The following is a 24,394-nucleotide window of genomic DNA, read 5'->3' on the forward strand; positions in this document are numbered from 1 at the left end:
GCAACAGAGCTCAGTACCCAGCAAGCAATTTTGTGTTTTAAAAAAATGTCTCATAGCCATCCAAACGCAGCCCTGATGTCTAAGCTGCAACAATTTTTTTGGGCTGTTAGTGAAAATATAATAGACATCTAACCATAGCCGAAGAATAGACTAGTCATCTGGAACATGAACATGTCAAAGAAATAAAACCAAACACCTTGTAATCACTGTTGACTTTACTTACATGATGGAATATACATCTCGCACGTCATTTAGGCAAAACGACATAACCAAATTCAAGGTTATTTTTGCAAGAGGTGGGTTACTCAAATAAGACTATAGTTAACCGAGATGCTGAAATGACGGCTATTGCTTGCTGGGTAACAGGGGGTCCAGGGTTTTGCAGAGAGCCGCACAGGACCATCCAAGCACATTATAGCAAGGCATAACAAAGCAAAAAACAAAATGCAGTGCACCTACAACGAGGCATCAAGCTCCCTCGCAATCATTAAACAACAGTGAATTCGTCACTGTTTTTATCTACAGCGGAAGCCTGGCTTCATGGAATCTTTTAAATGTCCTAAAGAGGGTACATGAATTGGCGTGTTGTGACGTTGACTGTGTTTGGTTGTTTTTAGGGCGTGTCACTTACATGACAGCACACTGGGCGAAGGAGAGATACTCCACCAGGATGTCCAGACCTCTGTTCTCATCGTTGAGGAACTCACGAACCCACCTGCCACATTAAAGAGACAGATGTTAACAGCCTACTGAAATCTCTAAATACACTGCTATTCAAAAGTTTGGGGTCAGTAAGAAGTATATACAATAAATAAAAGTTGTTCCCAAAAAGTTGAGGCACTGTACAAACTGAATAAAAACAGAATGCAATGTGGAAGTTTCAAAATGTTTATATTTTATTTAGAATACAACATAGATGACATCAAATGTTTAAACTGAGAAAATGTATCATTTTAAGGGGAAACAATGACCCCTCTTTTTATAACAGTCTGCAAACATCTGGGGACCAAGGAGACAAGTTGCTGAAGTTTAGGAATAGGAATGTTGTCCATTTCTTGTCTAATACAGGCTTCTAGTTGCTCAACTGTCTTTGTTGCATCTTCCTCTTTATGATGCACCAAATGTTTTCTTTGGATGAAAGATCTGGACTGCAGGCTGTCCATTTCAGTACGTGGATCCTTCTTCTACGAAGGAAGTTTCATGAGGTTGTAATTTATGCAGTATGTGGTCTGGCATGGTCATGTTGGAAAATGCAAGGTCTTCCCTGAAAGAGACAATGTCTGGATGGAAGCATATGTTGTTCTAGAACTTGGATAAACCTTTCAGCATTGATGGTGCCTTTCCAGATGTGTAAGCTGCCCGTGCAACATGCACTCATGCAACCCCATGCCATCAGAGATGCAGGCTTCTGAACTGAGTGCTGATGATCCCGTATGGTTTTCCGGCCTTGATCCTTACGCACAGATTATTCCAGAGTCTTTGGATGCTATTTTGATAACTTCATACTCTTTGCAATTTTTCTCTGAGAAACTGCTTTCTGATATTGCTCCACTATTTTTCGCTACAGCATTGGGTGACCTGGTGATCCTCTGCCTATCTTGACTTCTAAAAGACACTGCCACTCTGAGAGGCTCTTTTTATACCCAATCATGTTGCCAATTGACCTAATAAGTTGCAAATTGGTCCTCCAGCTGTTCCTTATATGTACATTTAACATTTTTCTGGCCTCTTATTGCTACCTGTCCCAACTTTTTGGGAATGTGTAGCTCTACTGAAATCCAAAATGAGCCAATATTTGGCATGACATTTAAAAATGTCTCACTTTCAACATTTGTTATGTTATCTATATTCTATTGTAATAAAAAAGAATAAAATATATGTTTATGAGATTTGTAAATTATTGCATTCATTTTTTGTTCACAATTTGTACAGTGTCCCAACTTTTTTGGAATCGGGTTTGTATTTTCAGCAAGGATCAAATAAAATCGATCAAAAGTGAGAGTAAAGACATTATAATAATACAAACGATTTCTATTTCAATATAAATTTAATTATTTTGTACTTCTATTCATCAAAAAATGTCTTACTATTTCCACAAAAATATTAAGCAGCATAATCGTTTCCAACACTGATAATAATAAGAAATGTTTCATGTGTACCTTTTTCACCGACCCCAAATGTTTAAATGATTGTGTTCAACAATCTGATCAGATTAACAAAGACTAAAAATATGTAAAAATATGAGAGAAAAAGAGTGAAGAAATAAAAAGTAATTTTTCCAGACTGTCAATGTGACATCAAACTTAAACCTCAGACAAGTAAACATGGGCTTATTGTTAATGATTGTTGATTATTATTGAATATCCCATCGCGTTAAATACATAGAAGTAGCAAATGTTGTTTCATGTTGACTTTAAAATCAAAACATTTTCAGCCTCAAGGCAGCCTTGAGTTGACTGGTTTGGCAAGACTATGATGGAAAGTCCAGAATAGAGGCTAGTTTTAGATTTCCTTCACTTAGCTCCAGATTTCTGGGAGAGAAACTCAAAGCAAAAGGAATTCCCACCATGCAGAGCAAAGGAACGTGGAGATCATAACTTGAGAGAAGAGGTTAAATCTCTGACAGTGGGAGTGTTTAGACTGCCTCCCCTGTGCAAACATTCACTTATATATACACATGCATTCTTCTTTTTTCTGCCAGTCTCTCATTTTCATTCTTATTTTACCTCTTAAACACAAACTGTAATGATTACAGCAGTTGAAATCTATCGCTATAGTTAAATGGCTGCGTCAGGAAAAACTACAAGACTCCTAAAAGAGCAGAAGAAAGACAGACAGAAAAGTGGGACTGAGCAAGAAACAGACTTTTCAGCTTGAAAAGGTGGTGGGGGCTGACTCGATCATCAGCTTCCTGTCTACCATACCCCCCCTCCCCGCTCCCCTTTAGACTCTTTTCCTGTCCGGCCAGATGCTATTTCAGATTGTCTTGGCAAAGTAAGGAGTAGCACATCGGAAAGAGGCCAGGGATCGGACACATGCAATAAACAGACCTCTGTTCCATTTCATCCAGCCCCCAAAAAAGTCAGTGAAAATAGCCTGCCTATTCTTTTCCTTTTGTTCTTAATGAGAAACAGATTACCCCTAGCTCTTATTAATGCAGGAGAGGAGTGTATTGGTTATTTATGGCTCACACAGAAGACAAAGTAATCCAGAATCATATTTTGCAACGTCTTCTGAGATTTTCTTCACATACAGTGTTCAGGAAGATACTCATCTCATTATATCTATAGTCATTTAAACTAACGCATTTTGTTTTCCTGAAGCTGAGCTATGCACAACTAACAAAAGATTAGCTAGAAACTTAAGAACAATATCTTATTAAATATTTAAATAAAAGATGATATAATATAGTATTTAAATGTATAATTAAAAAATTTAAATTGTTGTCATAACATGAAAATATGAATATATTAATCAAATAAAATGTATATATTTAATAAATAATATACATTTAAATACTATTATTTAGTATAAATTAGCATTGAATTTATACACTTTACACCAAATACAACTAACAAAAATTAGAATGCAACCTAATTCATATAACTGAGTTAAAAACGGCAGCATGTACCTGAAAATTTTGCTACAAAAAAATACCTGAAATTAATTTCTACTCTGGAGACTCGGATCGATGAAGCATTATTTTTAAAGCACTCATTTGCATAGTTACATTTTTGTCCAGTGCTATTTATGAGTCTGTTTGATTATTGACTGAATTCACTCAACCGTCTATTAGCATGCACGATACAATGTGACATTAAATGCAACACTATAGCATTTTGTAATATGCAAAACAGCTGGACTACTTAAAACATGCAGTAAAGTTAGTAATGGCACTAGCCCACTGCTAGTAAGTTACTTCCCTTCGCTTGGGTATATGGGTTTATCCAGTTGGTACGGATATAACAAAACATGCAGTTGTGTGTGAATGGTTTCACAGCTATGCAACACATTGTTTTTTGTATGCATAAGTGTGTGTGTGTCCTTGAAACCGGAATATAAATAGTGAAAAGATGTTCCCAGTTGTCAATGTTTCATTGTAACTCATTGTGTTACAGATTTGTCAGTGTTTTATTTGTGTTCATCAACGTGAGTTATGTGTTTGTGTGTGTGTGTGTGTGTGTGTGTGTGTGTGTGTGTGTGTGTGTGTGTGTGTGTGTGTGTGTGTGTGTGTGTGTGTGTGTGTGTGTGTGTGTGTGTGTGTGTGTGTGTGTGTGTGTGTGTGTGTGTGTGTGTGTGTGTGTGTGTGTGTGTGTGAGAGTGTGTGTGTGTGTGTGTGTGTATACGTGTCCTTTCACACACTACATTGTTGGATGCTCCAGGCTTCCTGGCTCTCCGGCATACACTACTCAGCTTCCTGCTTGCTAAAGCTGCTAAGGGGGTTGTGTGTGAGGGACGAGATGAATAAAAACCATCTGGACGCTGCTGAGGTCTACAGACAGAGTTATAAGCACAGGGAAGCTGGCAGAACGGCCCAACAGCAGGGATTTGTGCACGGGCAAACACTACATCTAGCCTTCTACAACAGGAAGAACAAAGAAAGAGTGATTCTTTAGAGGGTAAAGCCAAACAATACCACAGCTTCCCACCATACCACTAGCAGTGCTATTGTTCCCTGCACTGTATACAGGAGCCTCATAACCTCACTGTATTGGTTACTGGAGGATCATGGGATGTTTCTCCGGGTGATTGCTGGGAGGGGTATTTGTAGAGATCAGCACAAGACGAAGAGGTGTAAAAGAGGGATTTAATGAGAGGAGACAGAAATTAGTCACCCTATGTGATTGGTTCTCAGCGATATCTCCAGCTCTCGTAGGACTTTGGTGGATTCCTGAACCCTCCTGCGGAATTTCTGAACACAGAGAGAAACTGATGATTATCGGCATGTTTGGAGAAAAACTCTACAACCTCACCAGAAAAAAGTTTTTTAAACATTTTTAATAAACTAACTTGTGCCGGGTAAAACATTTTAGTGCTCTAAAGATGCTTTAGTGCTCAACACTAATATCCTGCACATACACTGCCATTCAAAAGTTTGGGGTCAGAAATATTATAAAAAAAATTTAGGTGAAGGGTTTTTCTTAGCTAGACTGCAGTTTAAATTTTTTTATTTTGATATTTTAATACTGTAATGGCAAAGTTTGCATGCACTATATATATATATATATATATATATATATATATATATATATATATATATATATATATATATATATATATATATATATATATATATATACACCGACCAGGCATAACATTATGTCCTAATATTGTGTTGGTCCCCCTTTTGTCCTGACCCATCAAGGCATGGACTCCATTAGACCCCTGAAGGTTGCTGTGGTATCTGGCACCAAGATGTTAGCAGCAGATCCTTTAAGTCCTGTAAGTTACAAGGTGGGACCTCCATGGATCAGACCACAGATGCTCGATTGGATTGAGATCTGGGGAATTTAGAGGCCTAGTCAACACCTTAAACTCGTTGTGCTCCTCAAACCATTCCTAACCCAATTTTGCTTTGTTTGCAGGGCACATTATCCTGCTAAAAGAGGCCACAGCTAACAAGGAATATGTTTCCATGAAAGGGTGCACATGGATGCCAGGAACCAAGGTTTTCCAGCAGAACATTGCTCAAAGCATCACACTGTCTCCGCCAGCTTGCCTTCTAGTGCATCCTGGTGCCATGTGTTCCCCAGATAAACAACCAGCCATCCATGTGATGTAAAAAAAAACGTGATTCATCAGACCAGGCCACTTTCTTCCATTGCTCCCCTGTCCAGTCCTGATGCTCAATTTCAGCGGCGGACAGGGGTCAGCATGCGCACCATGATTGGTCTGTGGCTATGCAGCCCCATATACAACAAACTGCGATGTACTGTGTATTCCGACACCTTCTATCAGAACAAGCATTAACTTCTTGAGCTGCAGTAGCTTGTCTGTTTGACCGGACCACACGGGCCAGCGTTCGCTCCCCACTTTAATGAGCCTTGGCCGCCCATGACTCTGGCGCCGGTTCACCAAGGTTCCTTCCTTGGACCACTTTTGATAGATACTGACCACTAGTGACTGGGAACACCCCACAAAAGCTGCAGTTTTAGAGGTGCTCTGACCCAGTCATCTATCCATTACGATTTGGCCTTGCCAAACTCACTCAAACCCTTATGCATGGCCATTTTTCTTGCTTCTAACACATCAACTTGAACAAAATGTTCACTTGCTGCCTTATATACCCCGCCCACTAACAGGTGAAGAGATCAGTGTTATTCATAGTGGTATGCCTGATCGGTCTATATAACAGTTTTAAGTATTAAGTATTTAAGTTTGAAAGTTTAGAACAAGTCCAGTTCAGTTTCAAAAAATAGTCTTTTTGCACAGGGAAGTAAATATTTATATTTTTAAAGTTACAATATGTTTTAAAAGAACATTCACCACAAAAGATGAAGGGCAATTTGATCTCTCACAACACAACCCCTTTAACTGCTGTAAATCATGTCCACATGCAACCAGCTGAGAAACAGACATTGGTTATATTTTCTTGAGGATGATGCTGACCTTGCGTGTGACTCTTGGGTCTAAATATCCACGTAGCTTCTGGATGTATGTATGTGGAGGATTCTTCACTTGGAAACGTTCCTAACACACAGAAGAGGGGGAGAAAGTTATAAACAGGGTTAAAACATAGAACATCTTTATCTTACACATATTTTTATCATTCCATGTTGTGTGTTTAAAATTGTTTGACATTATTCTAAAACTATTTTGTTTTTGTAACTATGAACTTATCAACAACAGATTTGTCAAGATGCATGACTAGTGCATAAAAAATAGACATTGAAGTCATCATGTTTTCTACATGATCCTGTATTTAACAAGATGTGCCATTTTACTTAATGGGACAGTTTCTCTAAAAAATAGAAATTTTGCCATCATTTACTCAACCTCATGTCCTTCCAAACCAGCATGACAGTATGAAATACTAAAGACTGTACTAAAGACTGCTCTTTTCCATGCAATTACAATAAATGGAGATCTAAAGCACCATAACATTTTCATAAAAACAATCCATATAACTACTGGAAATCTTCAGTGCCTGTTCATTTTAATGCATGGAAAAGAATAATAATATGGGTTTAAAACAACATGATGGTTAGTAAATGATAACAGAACTTTTATTTATTGGGTGTACTCTTCCTTTAAATGGTAACCTGTAATTCCCTTTCTTTTGTGTAAAAAAATCATTTCCATCATTTACTTTATAAGTGTTTATAAATGGCAAGAAAATGTTCTCTTAACTTTTTAATAATAATCATGGTTAATAATATTTTTTTTAAAGGTCATGTCAACGACATGTCATTCTTGGAGGCATGCTCTTATGGACTGCATTACAGAAGCAAGGGTGTGGCATAAAAGTAGGCAAGTGTGGAGGATGTACCTGGTCACAGATGAGGTCCCACTTCTTCTCATTATCGTACTGCCGCAGGAGACGTGCTTTATCTGGGGGCAGGTTCATAGAGTTCTGAAAAACAGAGAGCGTTTTGCATCAGAACACACAGGAAGTCATGTATTCCGCCATGCACCCATGCAACGACCTTGCAGAGACGTCTCTGTGCTCATTTCTTTAGGCCACAGCGGTTTCTTGCCAGAAAAACCCACAACCTATGATCTCACGTCCTGTGCTGGCTTCTTATTTCTTGTCTAAAATCATATTCATCTTCAGAGCCTGAGTCAGACATCAAGAAAATCTTGTTACCAAATTCTTCATCTTAAACTATAGTTCTACACTTTCGGAAGGAAATTATGAGCACAGTGCTTGCCTTTGCAAAACTCACAGCCACGATTGTTGATGATTGCCAGGATGTTGCTATGCAGTTGCTATAGTGATCTGAGTGGTTTTTAGTGCGTTGCTATGTGTTCACTAAGGGGTTGTTAGAAAGTTACACAACAAACTGAATTACGTAAAGTAGTATTCGTGTCCATAGCACAAACAGTGAAGGATTTATGTGTTTACGGAATAAAGCAATTACGTAAAGGCAGACGCTTCTAAGTAAAATTTTGTGCGTTGTTGTGTTATGAAATGTATCACAGCGCACAAAGTGCCGCGAGAGCTGGTAAAATGAAAACGAGTCTTCTTTACAGGCTAAATAGAACCTTGCTTGCAAAGTCAGTATGTTTGTAGAAACTTGCGTCAATACTAACAAACTTAAATTGCACAGGCATCTGAATATAACTCTATGGCCTGCTAGGCCTAGACTACTGATGTTTGGTCCTGTCTTAAATGGCATCCTAAACACTCATGGTCTTTTTATGAGTCCGCACTTTCGTGACAACGCTTTGACTGTCGGTAAGAAATCTGCTGCAGAGCTCGCTTCAGTGTGGCATCGAGGGCGCATATAGGGCTTCTGAAACCTAAAATGACAAATGGGACACCCATACGTCTTGTGGATTTAACTGGCACGCGGCAGCCATTGTACTGCAAGTGCACACGAAGTGCGCCATTTGGGACAGGGCCTTTGTTAACTACAGACGATTGCAAGCACTCACGTCTGCGTTAACGTAATCAAATCAAAAGCATCACAAAAAAAGAACTTTTATCCTCATATACACGGCTGTTCAAAAGTTTGGAGTCGGTATGATTTTTAAAATTTCAGGGGTAAAAATGCTCACCAATGCCACATTTATTTAATCAAAAATAAAATAAAAACATTTATTAACAAATAATATTGTGAAATATCATTACAAATTAAATTAATGTTTGATAAACGTATTTATTTTTTCCTGTGACAGCAAAGCTGAATTTTCTTCAGAAATCCTTCTCATTTGGTCCTCAAGAAACACTAAAAAGAGTCATGCTGCTTAATGTTTTTTTTTTTAGGATTTTTTGATAAATAGAAAGTTTAAAAGAACATTTTGATATTTTGTAACATTGTAAATGTCTTTCCTGTCACTTTTGATAAATTTAATGCATCCTTACTGAATTAAAGTATTCAGTTCTTTAAATAAAAAATCTTTCTGACACCAAACTTTTGAACAGTAAACTAAGTGTAAGAAATACTGTATGTTCTCATACTTCTCATAATATAAACCAGTGTGATAATAATAATAATGCTATTGTTCTAATGATATTAAATCATTGTACTTCCTGCCACTTAGCAGTACATTGCACATGATTGCACTCTCGTATTTCAGGTCACTTTACACTACAAACAGAACAGTATGTGATTTTTCTTCTAAATCTCTTTAATGGTGGAACACACACTGAGTCAGGTGTGGGGTGTGAGCTGACAAATGTCTCCAACAAACACTGTAGTATTTCCCTTTATTATTACCTGAGACTATGTGCTGTGATTACAGATAGCAAACAGCAGATAGGCACTGAGCCAGATTATCACAGCATGTTACAGACATCTCAGTGGGTTTCCCTTTGAAGATGGAAAAGGTGTTTGTTCTAAAGATGCCATTCACACCCAGCCGAGCATCTGTCCATCACCTCAACCTTGCACTCCACATTAGAGTGATTCATCCACCCCAAAAGCTTCACAGTCTACTGCCAAAGCAACATATCATCTCAGTGAAATTACATGACCACATAAACAACACATTTTTTCCAGTCATTCTGACTCCATGATTTGTGGAAAGTGAATATTGTGTGTTGAAAGACTTTGTTTTACTTTATTTCCACTGTAAAGGGATTGCACCTTTCTACAAGCCCATATGAATCATATTCAGTGACAGGACTGGGAAAGACTGGTGGTGAATGCAGTATGTATCACACAATAGTGTTTATACAAAGTTTCTGTCGTGGAACTCTATGGCTCTGACTGATAGGTCCTTAGCTCAGTCATTTAGCATTCAAGTAGTGCTTAAGATTACATTTATTTGAATGAATGAATTATATAATTTACTTGAATTAATTATAGATCGAGAGAGAAAGAGAGAGAGAGAGAGAGAGAGAGAGAGAGAGAGAGAGAGAGAGAGAGAGAGAGAGAGAGAGAGAGAGAGAACATGTTCTGCAAAACAATTGTACAAAAGTTGTACTCCATAATATAAAAAATGACACAATGAAACATCATGTTACTTTCTTATACACTTTCCAAAGCATGGATTCAAAACTAAGCACCAATAATTAGTAAAAAACAAAACAAAAATGATCTTTTCATAGTTAGTTCATAATATATTATGAGTTTATTCAGAATAAAAGTCCACCGCTGTTCAATTGCAATGGAGCTGTAGATTTAGGAGTTTAGTTATAAATCCGATGTGTTTCTCAGACAGTTCAGCTTCCAACTTTTAATACGACAGCAGACAGACTCAACTGACCATGTAGTTAATTTGTTTTGTTTGAAACCACATACGACTGGAAGACATCCCAATTGGGATGACTAGGGTTTGTAATGTCTGAAAAGCTAACAAAATTTAGCAGAAATGACAATGTGTAAAATAGGCCCTGGAGAATGTTATTTGGCTCTGTCTGTGAAGATCTCAAGCATTACTATTCCCTCGATCCCCCTTCCAATGTTTTTTTTTTCTTCAGTTGTGACCGACATTGTGCATTCCAGATGTCCACAGTTACAGAAGGAATGTGTCGTGTTTATAACAGTAATGAATTTGACTATAAATTATCCACTTCATCTTTTATTTCACTCTATTTCCTCTCCACCCCCTTCTCTATTGACAGATTGTATAGATACTTGGAGGATAAAAGTTTTATCTCTTTCTCTAAATCTATCCCTCTCTACTCTCTCCGACTCAAATGTCAAAGATGGAATGAGGAACTCCTACACTTGTTAGCATGCAGCACATAATAAATGACGTAAACGGCAGCTCTTTCTGATGAGCTCACTGCTTCCGAACATTTCACACAACAAACCGCATCCATTGTTTTTAAGAAAGAAAGGACAGAAAAGCCTACAAAAATACCATAATCCATTTGTCTAATGATCCATGCTTAGTCAAAACGAAAGCATACAGTCTCTGAGGAAATATCAACTATACTGCATTTTTATTAAAGTGAGCCAATTAAAGTGAGAAAAGAGCATGTTACAAGTCAAAGGGGGTGTTGGAAAAAAATCACCTTTAGAAATTGGGATGAGGTTGGCTGATGAGGGAGTGGGACAGGCAAAAGGGGAGAGAAAAATGAATGTAAAATACCATAATCCATGTTTAGTCAACATGAAAACATCCAGGAAATATCAACTATACAGATTTTTTTTGTCAAAAGAAAAAGTAGACCAAATCCTGTTTGAAAGAATAATATATTGAGAATATAATCTCATTATTCTCATATTTGACTACTAGACATAAATTAGATTAAATAAACCATATATTTAAAATATATTTCCCAATTCTCAGAATATGTCTGGAATGTGTCTGGAATATGTCTCAGCACAAAGTCTGGCATAAAAAGTAAACGATTTTAATATGAATTTTAAAAAAAATGTCTTTTTCTTTTCTTTTCTTTTTACAAAACCAAACACTGCTATCCACATTATTATAGAGCTCTATTATTTTATTTTAGGTCAACAATTGTCTTATTTGTTTATATTTATTTTTCAGATAAGCAATTTTATGAGAAACATCTGAAACTAAGTTGATACCTAAAGAGCTCCAGTCTCCTAAGCTATGAAAGAGCAACCTGTGAGCAATAAAACTGTCTTCTGGGAAGCTTCAAAATAGGAGTCAGAGGTTGGATCTGGCCATATGTCTGTTGCCAGGTTGTCAGGACTGCCTAGTGACCATTTGTTGGTCTGATATGTAATTAGGGCACTTAGAGCACAGAGAGGTTCCAGTCCTCCGTTCACATGATGATCTAGGATCTGGAGCCACATCACTGATAACAGCGGCTGCAAAGAGCTCAGATGAGTCTTTATCTGATCTACAGTAGCTCTCTGAGTTTTAGGCTTCTTTGTTTTCTGGTCCAGAAATGAGTGTCTGAGCAAATAAGTTTAAGCTTGACTTTTCTGATTCAGTATTTACCCTAGGGGTTTTTCTCAGGGCCCAAGAGCTTCCTGCACAGATTATTATTAGCCAAACCATTGGAGAGCTACACCACCACAAAGAAGTACAAAAAAACAAAACAAAACATAGAATGCATAAACATCTTGAATTAGAAGGGAAACCATCAATACTAAAACTCACTGAAGTCAGATCAAAGAAAACTTTTAAAAAACTATTAAAAGATTTTAATATTTATAGAGCTGAAAGAGAAAATCTAGCTTGTCCACTCCAGGCCACACTAAAAACAGCAGTCTGAAAATATCAAATTCGGTCCTAACCACTGAGATGGCACAAAGTCCAATGAAATGAAAGTGCTTTGTCAAATCCTGGAAAGGAAGAACATGTTATTTTGGCATAAAACACACATTCAGCATGAAACGTCTGCAAACATTATACAATATAAAAGGTGGTCATGTCCAAAAACATGAATGATAAAACAAAACAAAACAAAAACACCAGATGTTCTCCTTTCCCCAAAAGACCTTGCTACTCTGCTAGAGTAAAAGAATCAGCTAACTGGCCAGCCTTAATCTAATTTTGTTAATCTCATTTGACTTTTCCTACAAAAGCCCAGTCTTGTTTTCCTGACTTTAAAGAGACCCACATCTTGCATCTGAGATGAAAATACCTGCGATTTCCTGCGAAGTAGGATCAATGTCTGAAAATAAAACACAAAATGTGAACTCCCTAAAGATCTTTACTTCCAAAATAGAGTGACGCTACCCACCACAGGGACAAAAAGAGCTTCTGTTTGATCCCAGTAGTTTGTGAAAGAGTGACTGTGCGGACACAACAAAGAACCAGTCCCTTTTTCTGGCATGTTGAGCTGTTTGGCAAATGATTATGTTGAACAATAGACTGGGGCCGTCGGCTACACATGAATAACACTAGAGTAAAAAAGTTACTTAAGTGCAGCGTATTTTATTGTCTGGGAAAAAGTATTTTACATGTATGACAAATCTGGAAAACCCCTTTATAATAAAACCAAACTAATTCATAAAAAGAGGAAGAGAAACATGTAAGGGGGAAGACAAGATATGAGATGGACCGTGTAAATAACTGAACATTAAAGTGGGCAAAGACCATGGTACAAATAACAGGGGGTGTTGGGAAAATTGGGACAGTTGGCTGATGAGGGACTGGCAAAAGGAGAGAGAAAGATGTGTCTTATTAAGAGAACAGTAGCTTGATTTGTTGTTGGGTATCAGATTGCAGAGAATAAAGAGAAGAGAAGAGCCCAAGAGACAGAGAAGAGAAGGGAGAAACAAAGCTCAGCCACAGCCCTCCTCACAAAACACCACACACGATGAAGAACATAATACAGTCAAAGACAAGGAACCCAATCTGTGCTTTCTCATCTGAAAATGAGGCATAGCCAGAAATACCAATGCAAAGTCAACATGAAATGTATTCACATTTTCTTCTCTTCTGTAATATGATGAAATATGTTCTATTCCTGCATGAAACAAGATTGTTGATTGATTGATTGAATGATTGATTAATTGACTGATAAAAACAGTTCTCAACAATGTCTGTTTAACAATGTATATTAACCAATATACCAAAGGAAGAGACTTCAAAATTATTTAAAGTTTATTAGCATTGTTTTCCAAAACCAAATAGACTTAATCCACATTAATTTCACAGCTCTATTATTTGACTGTCCACCAACAAATGCCTTATTTGTCATTTTAAGAGAAACATTTTAAAAAATCTGGGAAATGTCCTATGGAAGCTTGTGTCCGCCACAGAATAAAACATTTAAAAAGATAATTGCGACATTTTTTTCGCAGAGTTTATGAGTTCACTTACAATTCACCCTTCGCGGGAGTTTGATTGACAGTCCATCTGACCACTCATAATCCGGCATCCGCCATTTTGTCCGACAAAGCACTCAGGAGAGTTCATAGATTAACGTGGGTGGACTTGAACTTGAAAATCGCTGAGTACTGACGTCTTTCCGTGGTTGAATCAACATTTCTTCTGAAGTTCATTCATGTTTATTTGATACTATAAATTAACTAGAAGACATATATATATATATATATATATATATATATATATATATATATATATAAAAAAAATCATATATAAATTAACTAGAAGAAAGAGATGCAAGAAAGCAAGCTTTAACTGTGGTGCTACAGCGATCTGTCATCAAACATTAAAGAAGCAGGAAACTGTATTTATTGTTAACATTCTTTTTAAAAATCTACAAAATTTGAGAGTTGAGACTTTGTTTCATATTAAAAGTAACCTGTACTGTCTGTCAGCGCGTTGTCAGTGTCCTCTTTGCTCTGCGATTTGTTTTTCACTGCGTGAGAATGTCATGGTTTGTCGGACATATAGCAATTAGCAACGGTGACTATTAAAGGGGGCGGGTCTTTACGAACGGTCAATTCTGATAATAATAATAATGGTGTCTTCTGTAGGGATTGTTATTATTATCAATCATGGGCATTGGAAGTAAAAAAAAGTGGGTGGGTCAGTAAGGCAAAATATGATAGGTGTAGAAATTGTTTTGCGGGGGGTCTGGGGTTTCTCCCCCAGAAAAAAAATTATTTTATAGATGTGATTTCCTGCATTATGGTGTGTTTTAGGCCATATCCCTTTCCTATACCAAAAAAGACCTCAAACCAGTCAATACCAATAGTCTAATAAAAAGGCTATATTTAACTGCCATAGACATCAACAGTTTCACAGATAAATGATAATGAATAAGTTGCATGTTTTTTATGCTCCGTGTCCAGACAGAAAAAGTGCCGTTTACTAAACGATTGATTGGGACAGACAAAATTACAGAAATCACTAATTTATTTACTGTGCCTATAGAGTAGGGATATAAGACGCATGGCATCAAGTTTTGACGCATATCGCGAGCATATGTTCGAATCCGCCTTTTGCCACACTCGCTTTCCCCATCACATATCAGATCGGAAAGGTATTTATTTTCAATAAAAAAATAGATAATATTAGAAAAGGGGAAATAAAGCGTTTAACATGTGTTTAATAATAAGTTTCTTAATAAGTTTCTCGGTTAAGGGGTAGTCAAGGTAAGCAGACATGCGCTGAATTAGAGACGATAAAAGTGAGTGGGTCCAATATCATTGGTCTTAAAAAGTGGGCGGGTCTTGTCCCACCAACACTCAATGGTTCCGACGACCATGTTATCAATTGATATTATGTACAATATTTAAGTTGCTATTTTTGATGAAAGATTATGAAAACAACCATTTAAAATAATATGCACAGATGAATCATTCACAATAAGACTAGGAAAACGTATTAATAAAGTTATTATGCTCAATTTTGATCTCATGTTGACTGATGACAGACAAAAGATACTGCTTGTGGGCGAACATCCCAAAGCAGCATCAAAATGACCCTTCTTACCCATTGTGATGTGGTCAAATATTAGTCTTCACCAGGGGGACAGCTACGGCATGTTTTAAGGAGGGCCACACACTTTTACAGCCTTATTTGGCCGCTCCTCTGTCCACTCTGTGAGGGCAGTGGGAGTTCATGTGAGCTAAAATTCTTAGCTTCATTTATAAACACAAACAATGCAAATATGTTTTGGGCCCCTGCAGCTCTGAGTGTCTGCTCCCATGCCGGAGCCTAGACTCTGGGAGACATCCAACATAAACTCCTCCAAAGCCCACTTAAACCTACAAGCTTAATGTAATTTAAACCGTAAAGCCAATAAGAGTGGTTTACAAACTGATCTAAACGGCCCTTTGACTACTAAGTCAACAGGTAGAGTCTCCTACCTCACTCCATTTTATCATTTTAACGGTAGCCTACTGTAGTACAGGAAGAATGAGGGGGAAGTCTGGGATCTCAAATTCTTTCAATGGATCTAGCATGTGTAAGCATTGTCGACTAGACCAGAGCAGACCGCCAGACACACACCGTCTTCCCATCTAAACCGTCTCCTCTGTTCAGCTACTGAGCTCTACCTAATAGGTCCCCAGGCGCCGAGCGTCAACGCAAGACCTGAGGAATGTACACCAACCCTGCCAGATATAGTGGACTGTGAGTTTGAATGGGAAACAATGGCTCTTACTGAACGTCACAATGAGCTGAAGCTTTTTCCTCCCATTTTTCCAAAATGTTTTGCCACTTTTGCGGAAAAGTGTGTTGAAGAAACCATTCTGTACAGTCAATAATAAAGCAGTAAAATACTGGAACTTTCCAACCATGCATACTTTTACTTACAAAAAAAAATGATTCACTACATTAAACACAAGGAATTTGAATATTACACCAAGGCTGGTGAAGACAAAAATATTATTTCCCGCCCCCTCCTTCTCAGAAGTTTGATCCCCAGATCATTTTGGACTTTTTCTCAACAATATCTCCTGTACATCCAATCAGAAATCCAAACCCAATTGAGTGTGATCTGTTTTCTGCTCCATGTGCCAAAGTCATCTGGATAGGGCTCAACATAAACCCCTGAAGAAATAGTCCAATAAGTCATGACACTCTTTCCGCCGCCAAGGAGGACCAAAACATGTTTATGTTTATCTTATGAAAGGTCAAGGTAAGGCCTTAGTATCTTTACAGACCCAAGGGCACTCACTCAGGCCCTCAAAACTACTCAGGGAGCTTCAATATAATTTTAGTGTTTCTAAGTAACACTTTGAAATGACACTAATATGTCATTACTGCAACATACAGTATTTAATGTTTTTTTTTATTTTATAAATAAAACATTAAAATATATTAATATAAGGTCAACAATAATATATAATACAAAATACTATATATTTGTAATATATCATTTGATCATTACTGTACCATATGTGTATATTCATTTTAATATATAATTTAATATAATATAATATTTGTAATAAAATTGTTTGTTTTTTAAAATCTAAATCCAATGTTTTATTTATCTGTCTATGTATGGACCCCCTTGAAGGAAATTTCTGGAAGAATGACTAACAACAGTTGAAATGACCTTAAGCAATGACATCATATATCACACGTATGACAGTATTGGGTTCATGGGTGAATTTCTGTGTTTTACAAAACCACATCAACACAAAGTCTTGGAGCTACTGTTCCTCTTATTTCTTGAAACAGTGTATAATACAATACAAGAAAGAAGCACATGAATGGTATCACAAGCCCAGGGGGACTTCCTCCTTTAAATTTAGTTTAAAAGTAACAGTTTACGCTAACCAAAAGTTTCCTGGGAACGAAAGTGAAGATCTACAAAATGACGATACAGTTCTCAAACTGGCACTGAGCAAGACAAAATGGAGTGTGAGAAAATGCTGTCCTCCATTCACTTCAATGACACCTGATCTCCCAATCCTAACCAGTAACCTGAACCAGGCAATCACAACAAAGCAAATCCACAAAACACAAATGTCCCATCCACCACCACACAGAAAGAGAGTGAGGTCAAGGTACTAGTGAACTGCCTCACCATCCCCCTCCAGTTGTTTATATAAGAAACACAAACAATCCCCATTCCAAACCATTCAGGATTCAAGCCCAAAGTACACTTTGTTTTTTAAGTGTAAGTTAGCGTTAATTATATTCCATTTGATAGCGTGCACGAACGCAGGAGGTCGACACATGCGCTCTAGAATGTTTCATCTTAGTCCATTGTCTGCGTCATTTTTCTCCAGAAGTTATGCCCTATAAAAGTTGCTGTGTATTCTTTTGAACCCCATCTCATAATCCCCTTACACAATGGCTTGTCGATACAGGCTTCTGTTGTTGCAGTCTCGGATGTTGTGTTGTTGATTCTATCTCTTTAGTTGCATATTCTACTGTGAACTCTACGGCATCTGGAACAACTGATTGATGCCGAACAAATTCAATGTGCATGTGTGACCTGTTACAAAAATTGGGCTGTACGCATAGTATTCTGCTGACGAAATTTGCGTCACGCGCATGCGGACTCATAAAAACTGTTTTTTTTTTAAAAGTATTTGGGCTTTAAGTTAAATATAATAAATTAAAATAAAATAAAATAAAATACATTTAATTTAATTTAAAATACATAATAAATAATAATAATAATTTAAAGTAGATAAAATAAAAATAAATAATTATAATAATAGGCTAAACAAATATAGAAATAAAATATATTATACAATTAATAACATTATTAATAATAAAAAATATAATAAAATTAAAGAATTAATTATATATATACCATATTATTATTATTTGTAGCGACGCATAATGTAATAACAAGTATTACATTATTATTACGTGGGCGGCAGTGTCTCAGTGGTTCATGTAGGTTGTCTACAAACCGAAAGGTTGGTGTTCAATCCCCGGTTCCACCTGACCAAGTGTCGAGGTGTCCATGAGCAAGACACCTAACCCCAGCTGCTCCCGACGAGCTGGATGGCGCCTTACATGGCTGACATCGCCGTCGGTGTATGAATGGGTGAATGTGAGGCAAAATGTAAAGCGCTTTGGATAAAAGCGCTATATAAATGCAGTCCATTTGCAGTCCATTATTATTATAAAATGTTCATAATGTAATAATTTTCTCAAAATGTAATAAAATCTTGAGCTCATAATGTAATAACAATTTTTACATTATGAAAAAATTAATACATTATAAACTTAACAAAAAAAATCATATTTTCATTATTGTAATAGTTTTTAAAACATAAAAAATATTAGTATTCTCTTACAGTATTTTTAAAAAATCTAAAGCCAGTCTTAAACTACCTGCGAAAAGGAACATTTAAATATTCATACAATTATTATTATATTTTTGTTAACCATAAAGCAGTGGTATTCATTTATAGTACATTTTTAAAATCTAAGTCCAGATAAATAAATGAATAAAATCACAACTTTTGCACCTTCTAGTAGTAGAAGTATACTGATATATCTGGTGGATTCTGATTAAGATTTAGATTTTTAAAATGTACTGAATACCAAATATGGAAAACCAATGAAAATATGACATGTTTTTTGTGAGTTTATAATGTAATAAATGTAATGTTTTATTAACTCATTAAAAGATTTTATTTCATTTCAAGAAAATGATTACATTATGAACATTTTATTACAGTAATGTAATTACATTATGTGTAATTATTACATTGTGTGTAATTTACATTATGAGTTCCTACATTATTATTTAAAAATCCAAACCAAACTAATTATAAACTTTATTAAAATGATTTACACTAGAAAACCTTTATGTAATGCCCATATCGCCCATTTCACAGCAGATTGTGTTGCCTTTGTTTACCTGCCCCAGGACACACCACTATTATCAGCTGTGAAAAGAGAATGAACTTGCTCATTGAAAGTAAAACTAGCTGTGCAACTTCAGCACTGTTATAGAGAACACTGAAAAAGCTTGGCATATGAAACTTCCCACTCAAATTTCTCAACAACACAGCAAGCGTTAACTGGCAGATATACAGAGGTTGTGATGTTGATGAGGCCATTAACGCCTCGATGGTCTACAGCTGTGGTGTGCCTCCTCCATACTAGTGCATATGCTCTTCTCCACCAAAGGATTCCCTGGGGCTTTTAGCAACTCAGCATGTCCGCCACAAATCATAGGCCAAGTCAGGTCAAAGACACAGAAACACTTCCCTTTAAAATAGAAAGGTTCAGAAAATGCACCTTTAAGCATGCTATGTGAAAGTGTCTTTGTCAGCCTTAAGAACTATCCTTTTCAGTGATGTGGTTACTTAGAAATGTTTCCTGGGATGAGATGTGATTTCAGGAACTACTGAAGAGCATGATGAGGATTCCAGATGTAACGTTGCAATTCTCTTTCTACTTGACAGGGTCTGCGGCACATTCATAACTCAGATGCTCTTTAATGGTGTCCTGATCAAACACATCTCAGATATTAAATAAGAGCAAGATTAACTCGAAACACGTGAATCAGATGAAGTTTTGAGTTATGAAGTCAGAATTGAGCTTATAGTGGTATAAATGTAAACATCCTGCAAATATAATTTATAGTGAATAAGAGCCTCTGGCTGACACTTAAGAAGAGGATGTCCTGTTTGCGTCTTCGGTCGGACACACAGGAGATGGAGAGGAACAGGGTCATAACGGATATACAGAGTACAACAGGAATGAGAGCACAGGAGACAGCTTTGACATCCAAAAACGCACAACTGCACACACACTCCTGTACAAATACAGTATATAGTATGGCAACTAACCTGATATATATTAATTTATATATAAAAGTGACTTGTTTTGTTTTCCTTGTAATTTTAAGCATTTATCTCAATTTAGATTTGCTTGTGACAAGTATAAGATAGACAGACAGACAGACAGACAGACAGACAGACAGACAGACAGACAGACAGACAGACAGACAGACAGACAGACAGACAGACAGACAGACAGACAGACAGACAGACAGACAGACAGACAGACAGATAGATAGATAGATAGATAGATAGATAGATAGATAGATAGATAGATAGATAGATAGATAGATAGATAGATAGATAGATAGATAGATAGATAGATAGATAGATAGATAGATAGATAGATAGATAGATAGATAGATAGATAGATATAGAACTTGCTGTGCAGAATCTAAAGAAAATCCCTAGCTGGGAGGCCAGCAGACCCATGTCATAATGATGTGGTGAGTAAATTGTTCACCCTGAGATAATAATAATGGTGAGTTCTAGAGCAGAGTCACACCCACTCAGTCCTGCTAACCTTAAAATACACAGAACAACGGAAATATTCTTTTTCTGAACGTGAATCTGAGAAAAGGAGCTGAAAAAGAGGACGTTCTGGTTTAGGTTTCCTTATCATGGGTTCTGTGATACTGACAAAATTTGAAACAACATTTATCAGACGTGCAAAAATAAATTATTACTCTGCAAGTAAGAACTCTTGCAGCAGTTCCTGTGAGCTCTAGAGTAAAAGAAACGAGCACAAAGGGCTCAGGGGGGAGAGGCCCTTTCTCTAAAACAACACACACTCACAGAGCCTCCATTGTGCTGGAGAGGAAACCACTGCTCAGAGTGGACCCTCAACACAGCTGCAAGAGAGCAGCCTGACCCACACACACCTACCGCCAAATATAAACCATGAGCAAGTGAAATTGCATACATTGTTCAGAATATTGTACATAACATATTACATGAGTGTTTTGGACTTTTTTTTCGAGTTAAAAAAACGTTGAAACTAGATAAATTTACTTGATAATCAACACTGTATAAGAAATTACTCTTGTATAATTGATATAATTATTTTAATTTATTTTTTCTTACTGTGCAGGCATTATTTCTTGTCTCTGTTAATGCTTACAACAAGAAAAAAACATTTAAGCCCAGTTCATTCATTAGGTACCAAACAAAGATCAAGTTAGAAGTGTCCAAACACCTCCACGTTTCCCCTATTTAAATACATTTAGACGAATAGTTGAACGATCAAGTATGGTGACACAAAATAAAACGTGGCGCTGTTCTAAGCGGATTAAAAAGGAGAACTATAATGTATGGTGGAATAGCACTTTTGAGAGTACTGCGACTCGGCGCAGTAAAAAGTCACGGCTGAAACATCCTCCCTCACATCTCCCCCTCACTCTCTCATTTCCGTCAATAGGGGGTGACATCTATAATGACTACCATATAAACACTGATCAGCAACCATAGGTAGAAGCTCAAACAAACTTCATTGGTTCTTGTGGAAACTCAAAAGTGCTGCGTAACAAAAGAATGAACCTTATTGGTTCTCACACATCAAGCAAGCATTGCTTCTGTTTACATAACTGATGTGTGAGCTGATGAATGTTTATATGCGAATGAAAGCCTAAATTCAATAATTTCATCATATAAAGTGATTGTGTCTCATAAGAAGATTTGGACTAAACAGCTCAATTCATGTAGCCTAGAAATATAGACCAGGGTAGCAACTCTCCGTTGGCAAACCAAACTCTGGTCAGGCCAATCACATCCTTATAGAGTCGGTGGGAGGGCTTAACATAACGAGGCAGAGTTTCTGTGGTTCCGCGTGTTACTTAAAAACAAAGAAGCTTGTAAACAGCAGTCTTTTAAATCGGCTTTGGTCGCGACTCTGGAAGACTTGGAGGTAAGCTTTTCTTTGAAAAAAGAACAAAGAACGGCACTGAAATCATTCTTAAGAAAAGGAAGATGTGTTTGACTGGATACAGTGAAAGTTAAATCTATCAACTAGCTCCGCTTCACCTTCGTTGCTCTGGTTGGTTGAAGCGCTATCCTATTGCGTGCAGAGGGAATTTGAAAGACAACCATTTATCGGATTGAGCCCGGTCAATAGTGAGTTCCCAGACAAAACATCTTGATGTGGGTCTGGCTTGTCAGGCTACAATATGTGATTTAGTTTTACGATCTCTTATGAAAGCGTCAAAGTGGTAGTTGCATAGACTGTCAATGGGGGGACAGAAATATCTCAGATTAAAAATATCTAGTATATGGCCCTTTTTCCTTCATCAATCCATGTAGGTTTTTCTCATAAGTAGCAAAATGCCAGCCTATATGGTCTTCATCGGCTGCCCAAGAACAACATACTTTGACCATACATAGAAAGCCTCCAGAGCTGAAATTCCGATATGGTAATGGGTGTCATTTCTGTCACACGCTGAGCCAATCAGAGCAGAGTAGGATCTCAGAAAGGAGAGGTTTAGAGAGACTCAATCCTTGATTAATGCTGCAGTTTACTGACCTTGGATGCATGTAAACTTATTGCAGCAAATTAGGAACATTTTAAATAACACAATTAGGGCATTTTAAACTCAGCACAACACAACAAAACCTGTCCAACTTAATGCATATGTGTGAGTCTGTGATTTCGTGTAGAACAAGGATGCCCACAGAGAGGAGCCTCAGACATCCCAGGCAGCACTGACATTGTGACGGGGCCATAGGAGAGACAGATGTACACTCCCACAGCATGAGTCTGCAGCATAACAAACAATCAATGGCCGATTCCTCCCCACCTGCAGGCTCTTTAGCAGCACTCCACTCGACCTGAAAGCAGGCTGACCAGACACAGAGTGGATAAACGAAGCACGGGCAAAAACTAATTAAAAATATTTAGGTTTAATGTCCCATAAACAGGAGCCACAGCTTGACTCCATTAGTTCCACTTGAGTGACATCTATCAAAACTGTGACATGACGGACAGCACAGTGTCAAGGGTCACACTGACAAGCAATGGGGCTGGAAGGGTCACCGTGTTGCTTCTTCCTGTGTGGCAAAGCTCGCACAAACACTCGCACACCTAAAGCTCTTTGAATTGTGAAAAAAGGGGGTTTGCTAAAATAACCAAGATGGCAAATCTGTACTTCAAAGTAGACAAACAAGAAAATAAACCCAGTCTTTAAAACAGCCCTACAGTATGGTATTCAAGTGTTGGAAAAGTCATTACAATGGTGCATAGTGGCAGACAGCCAGTTCAAAGGGAATTTTCCCTCTCTAAAGTTCTCCCGTGGCTTTAACCGAGAGCAGACCGCAGGAATCCGCCGCGGTGCAGTCGAGCGGGAGCACTTTGAAAGAGGATATCGCACACACATCTACTCCCGCTCCATCGCTGCACCTCAGAAAAAAATGACCTCCTGTCTCTTTAACAAAACAGAGGCCCATATGGAGAAGTTTAGCTAAGAAGCCAGACCCCAACTTCAGTTTCAGACAGAGAGTGAGGTGTAAGAGTGTTCCATTACCATAGAATATTCCATATGGATTTAGGGTTCTGCCTACATTGTTAAAGCTGCAAATTCAAAATGAGCAAAAATCCATTACTGGCAAGTATTTGTTGAGCTGTCGGTTCAGATTTGGTGGGAAATTTTCAGTTTTACATGGTTCACCTTGCATGTTTACATCACATGCCAATAAAAGAAAACAAAAAACTTTGCACACAGCTCACAATTTTACCTTTCAGCCACAGTTTAGATCAAAAGGCAGAAGTTCCGTAGTAAATAGCGACATATAGCCAGTCTGAAGAATAAATGACACCTGATAAATTCACATTAAAGTGCCCCTATTATGCTTTTTCTGATATTCATTGTAGCTGTTTGTACATGTAAAGGTCAGCAAAGTTTCGAAGATCAACCTGCATAATAAATGGAGTTATTGTCTCCCAAAAAGAAGGAACCAAACAGCCAGAAACACTAGTCTAATTTCCTGCATCTATGTAAGTTTGTAACAAATTCACATAATGTCTGCCTATATGGTCTTCATTGGCTGCCTGGGATATTATTTATGAAATGTTATTTATTTCTGAATGACAAGGATGATTTTGGATGAATATTGGCAGCAACTTTTTATTTTGTAAAATTGATTGGATTATGAAAAGTTCCAAGAATGGACCCAGGTGGTTGGAGAAGTGC

The 24,394-nt window shown here is 37.3% G+C and overlaps 1 protein-coding gene across 4 annotated transcripts in view; it reads right to left on the minus strand.

Annotated features, from left to right (window-relative positions):
* Window positions 1-24,394, minus strand: part of fmnl3 (formin-like 3) — a 50,359-nt gene that overhangs the window by 22,422 nt on the left and 3,543 nt on the right. For all 4 annotated transcript variants that reach the window (XM_067446115.1, XM_067446114.1, XM_067446113.1 and 1 more), the window contains exons 2-5: window positions 7,490-7,573; window positions 6,610-6,690; window positions 4,836-4,912; window positions 632-715 (exon numbers count right to left, since the gene is read on the minus strand). In XM_067446115.1, coding sequence (XP_067302216.1) covers window positions 632-715; window positions 4,836-4,912; window positions 6,610-6,690; window positions 7,490-7,573 — 326 coding nt within the window. The remainder of the gene's footprint in view (window positions 1-631; window positions 716-4,835; window positions 4,913-6,609; window positions 6,691-7,489; window positions 7,574-24,394) is intronic.

Source organism: Pseudorasbora parva, chromosome 6 (genome assembly GCF_024679245.1).
Source record: "Pseudorasbora parva isolate DD20220531a chromosome 6, ASM2467924v1, whole genome shotgun sequence".
NCBI classification, from domain to species: Eukaryota; Metazoa; Chordata; class Actinopteri; order Cypriniformes; family Gobionidae; genus Pseudorasbora; species Pseudorasbora parva.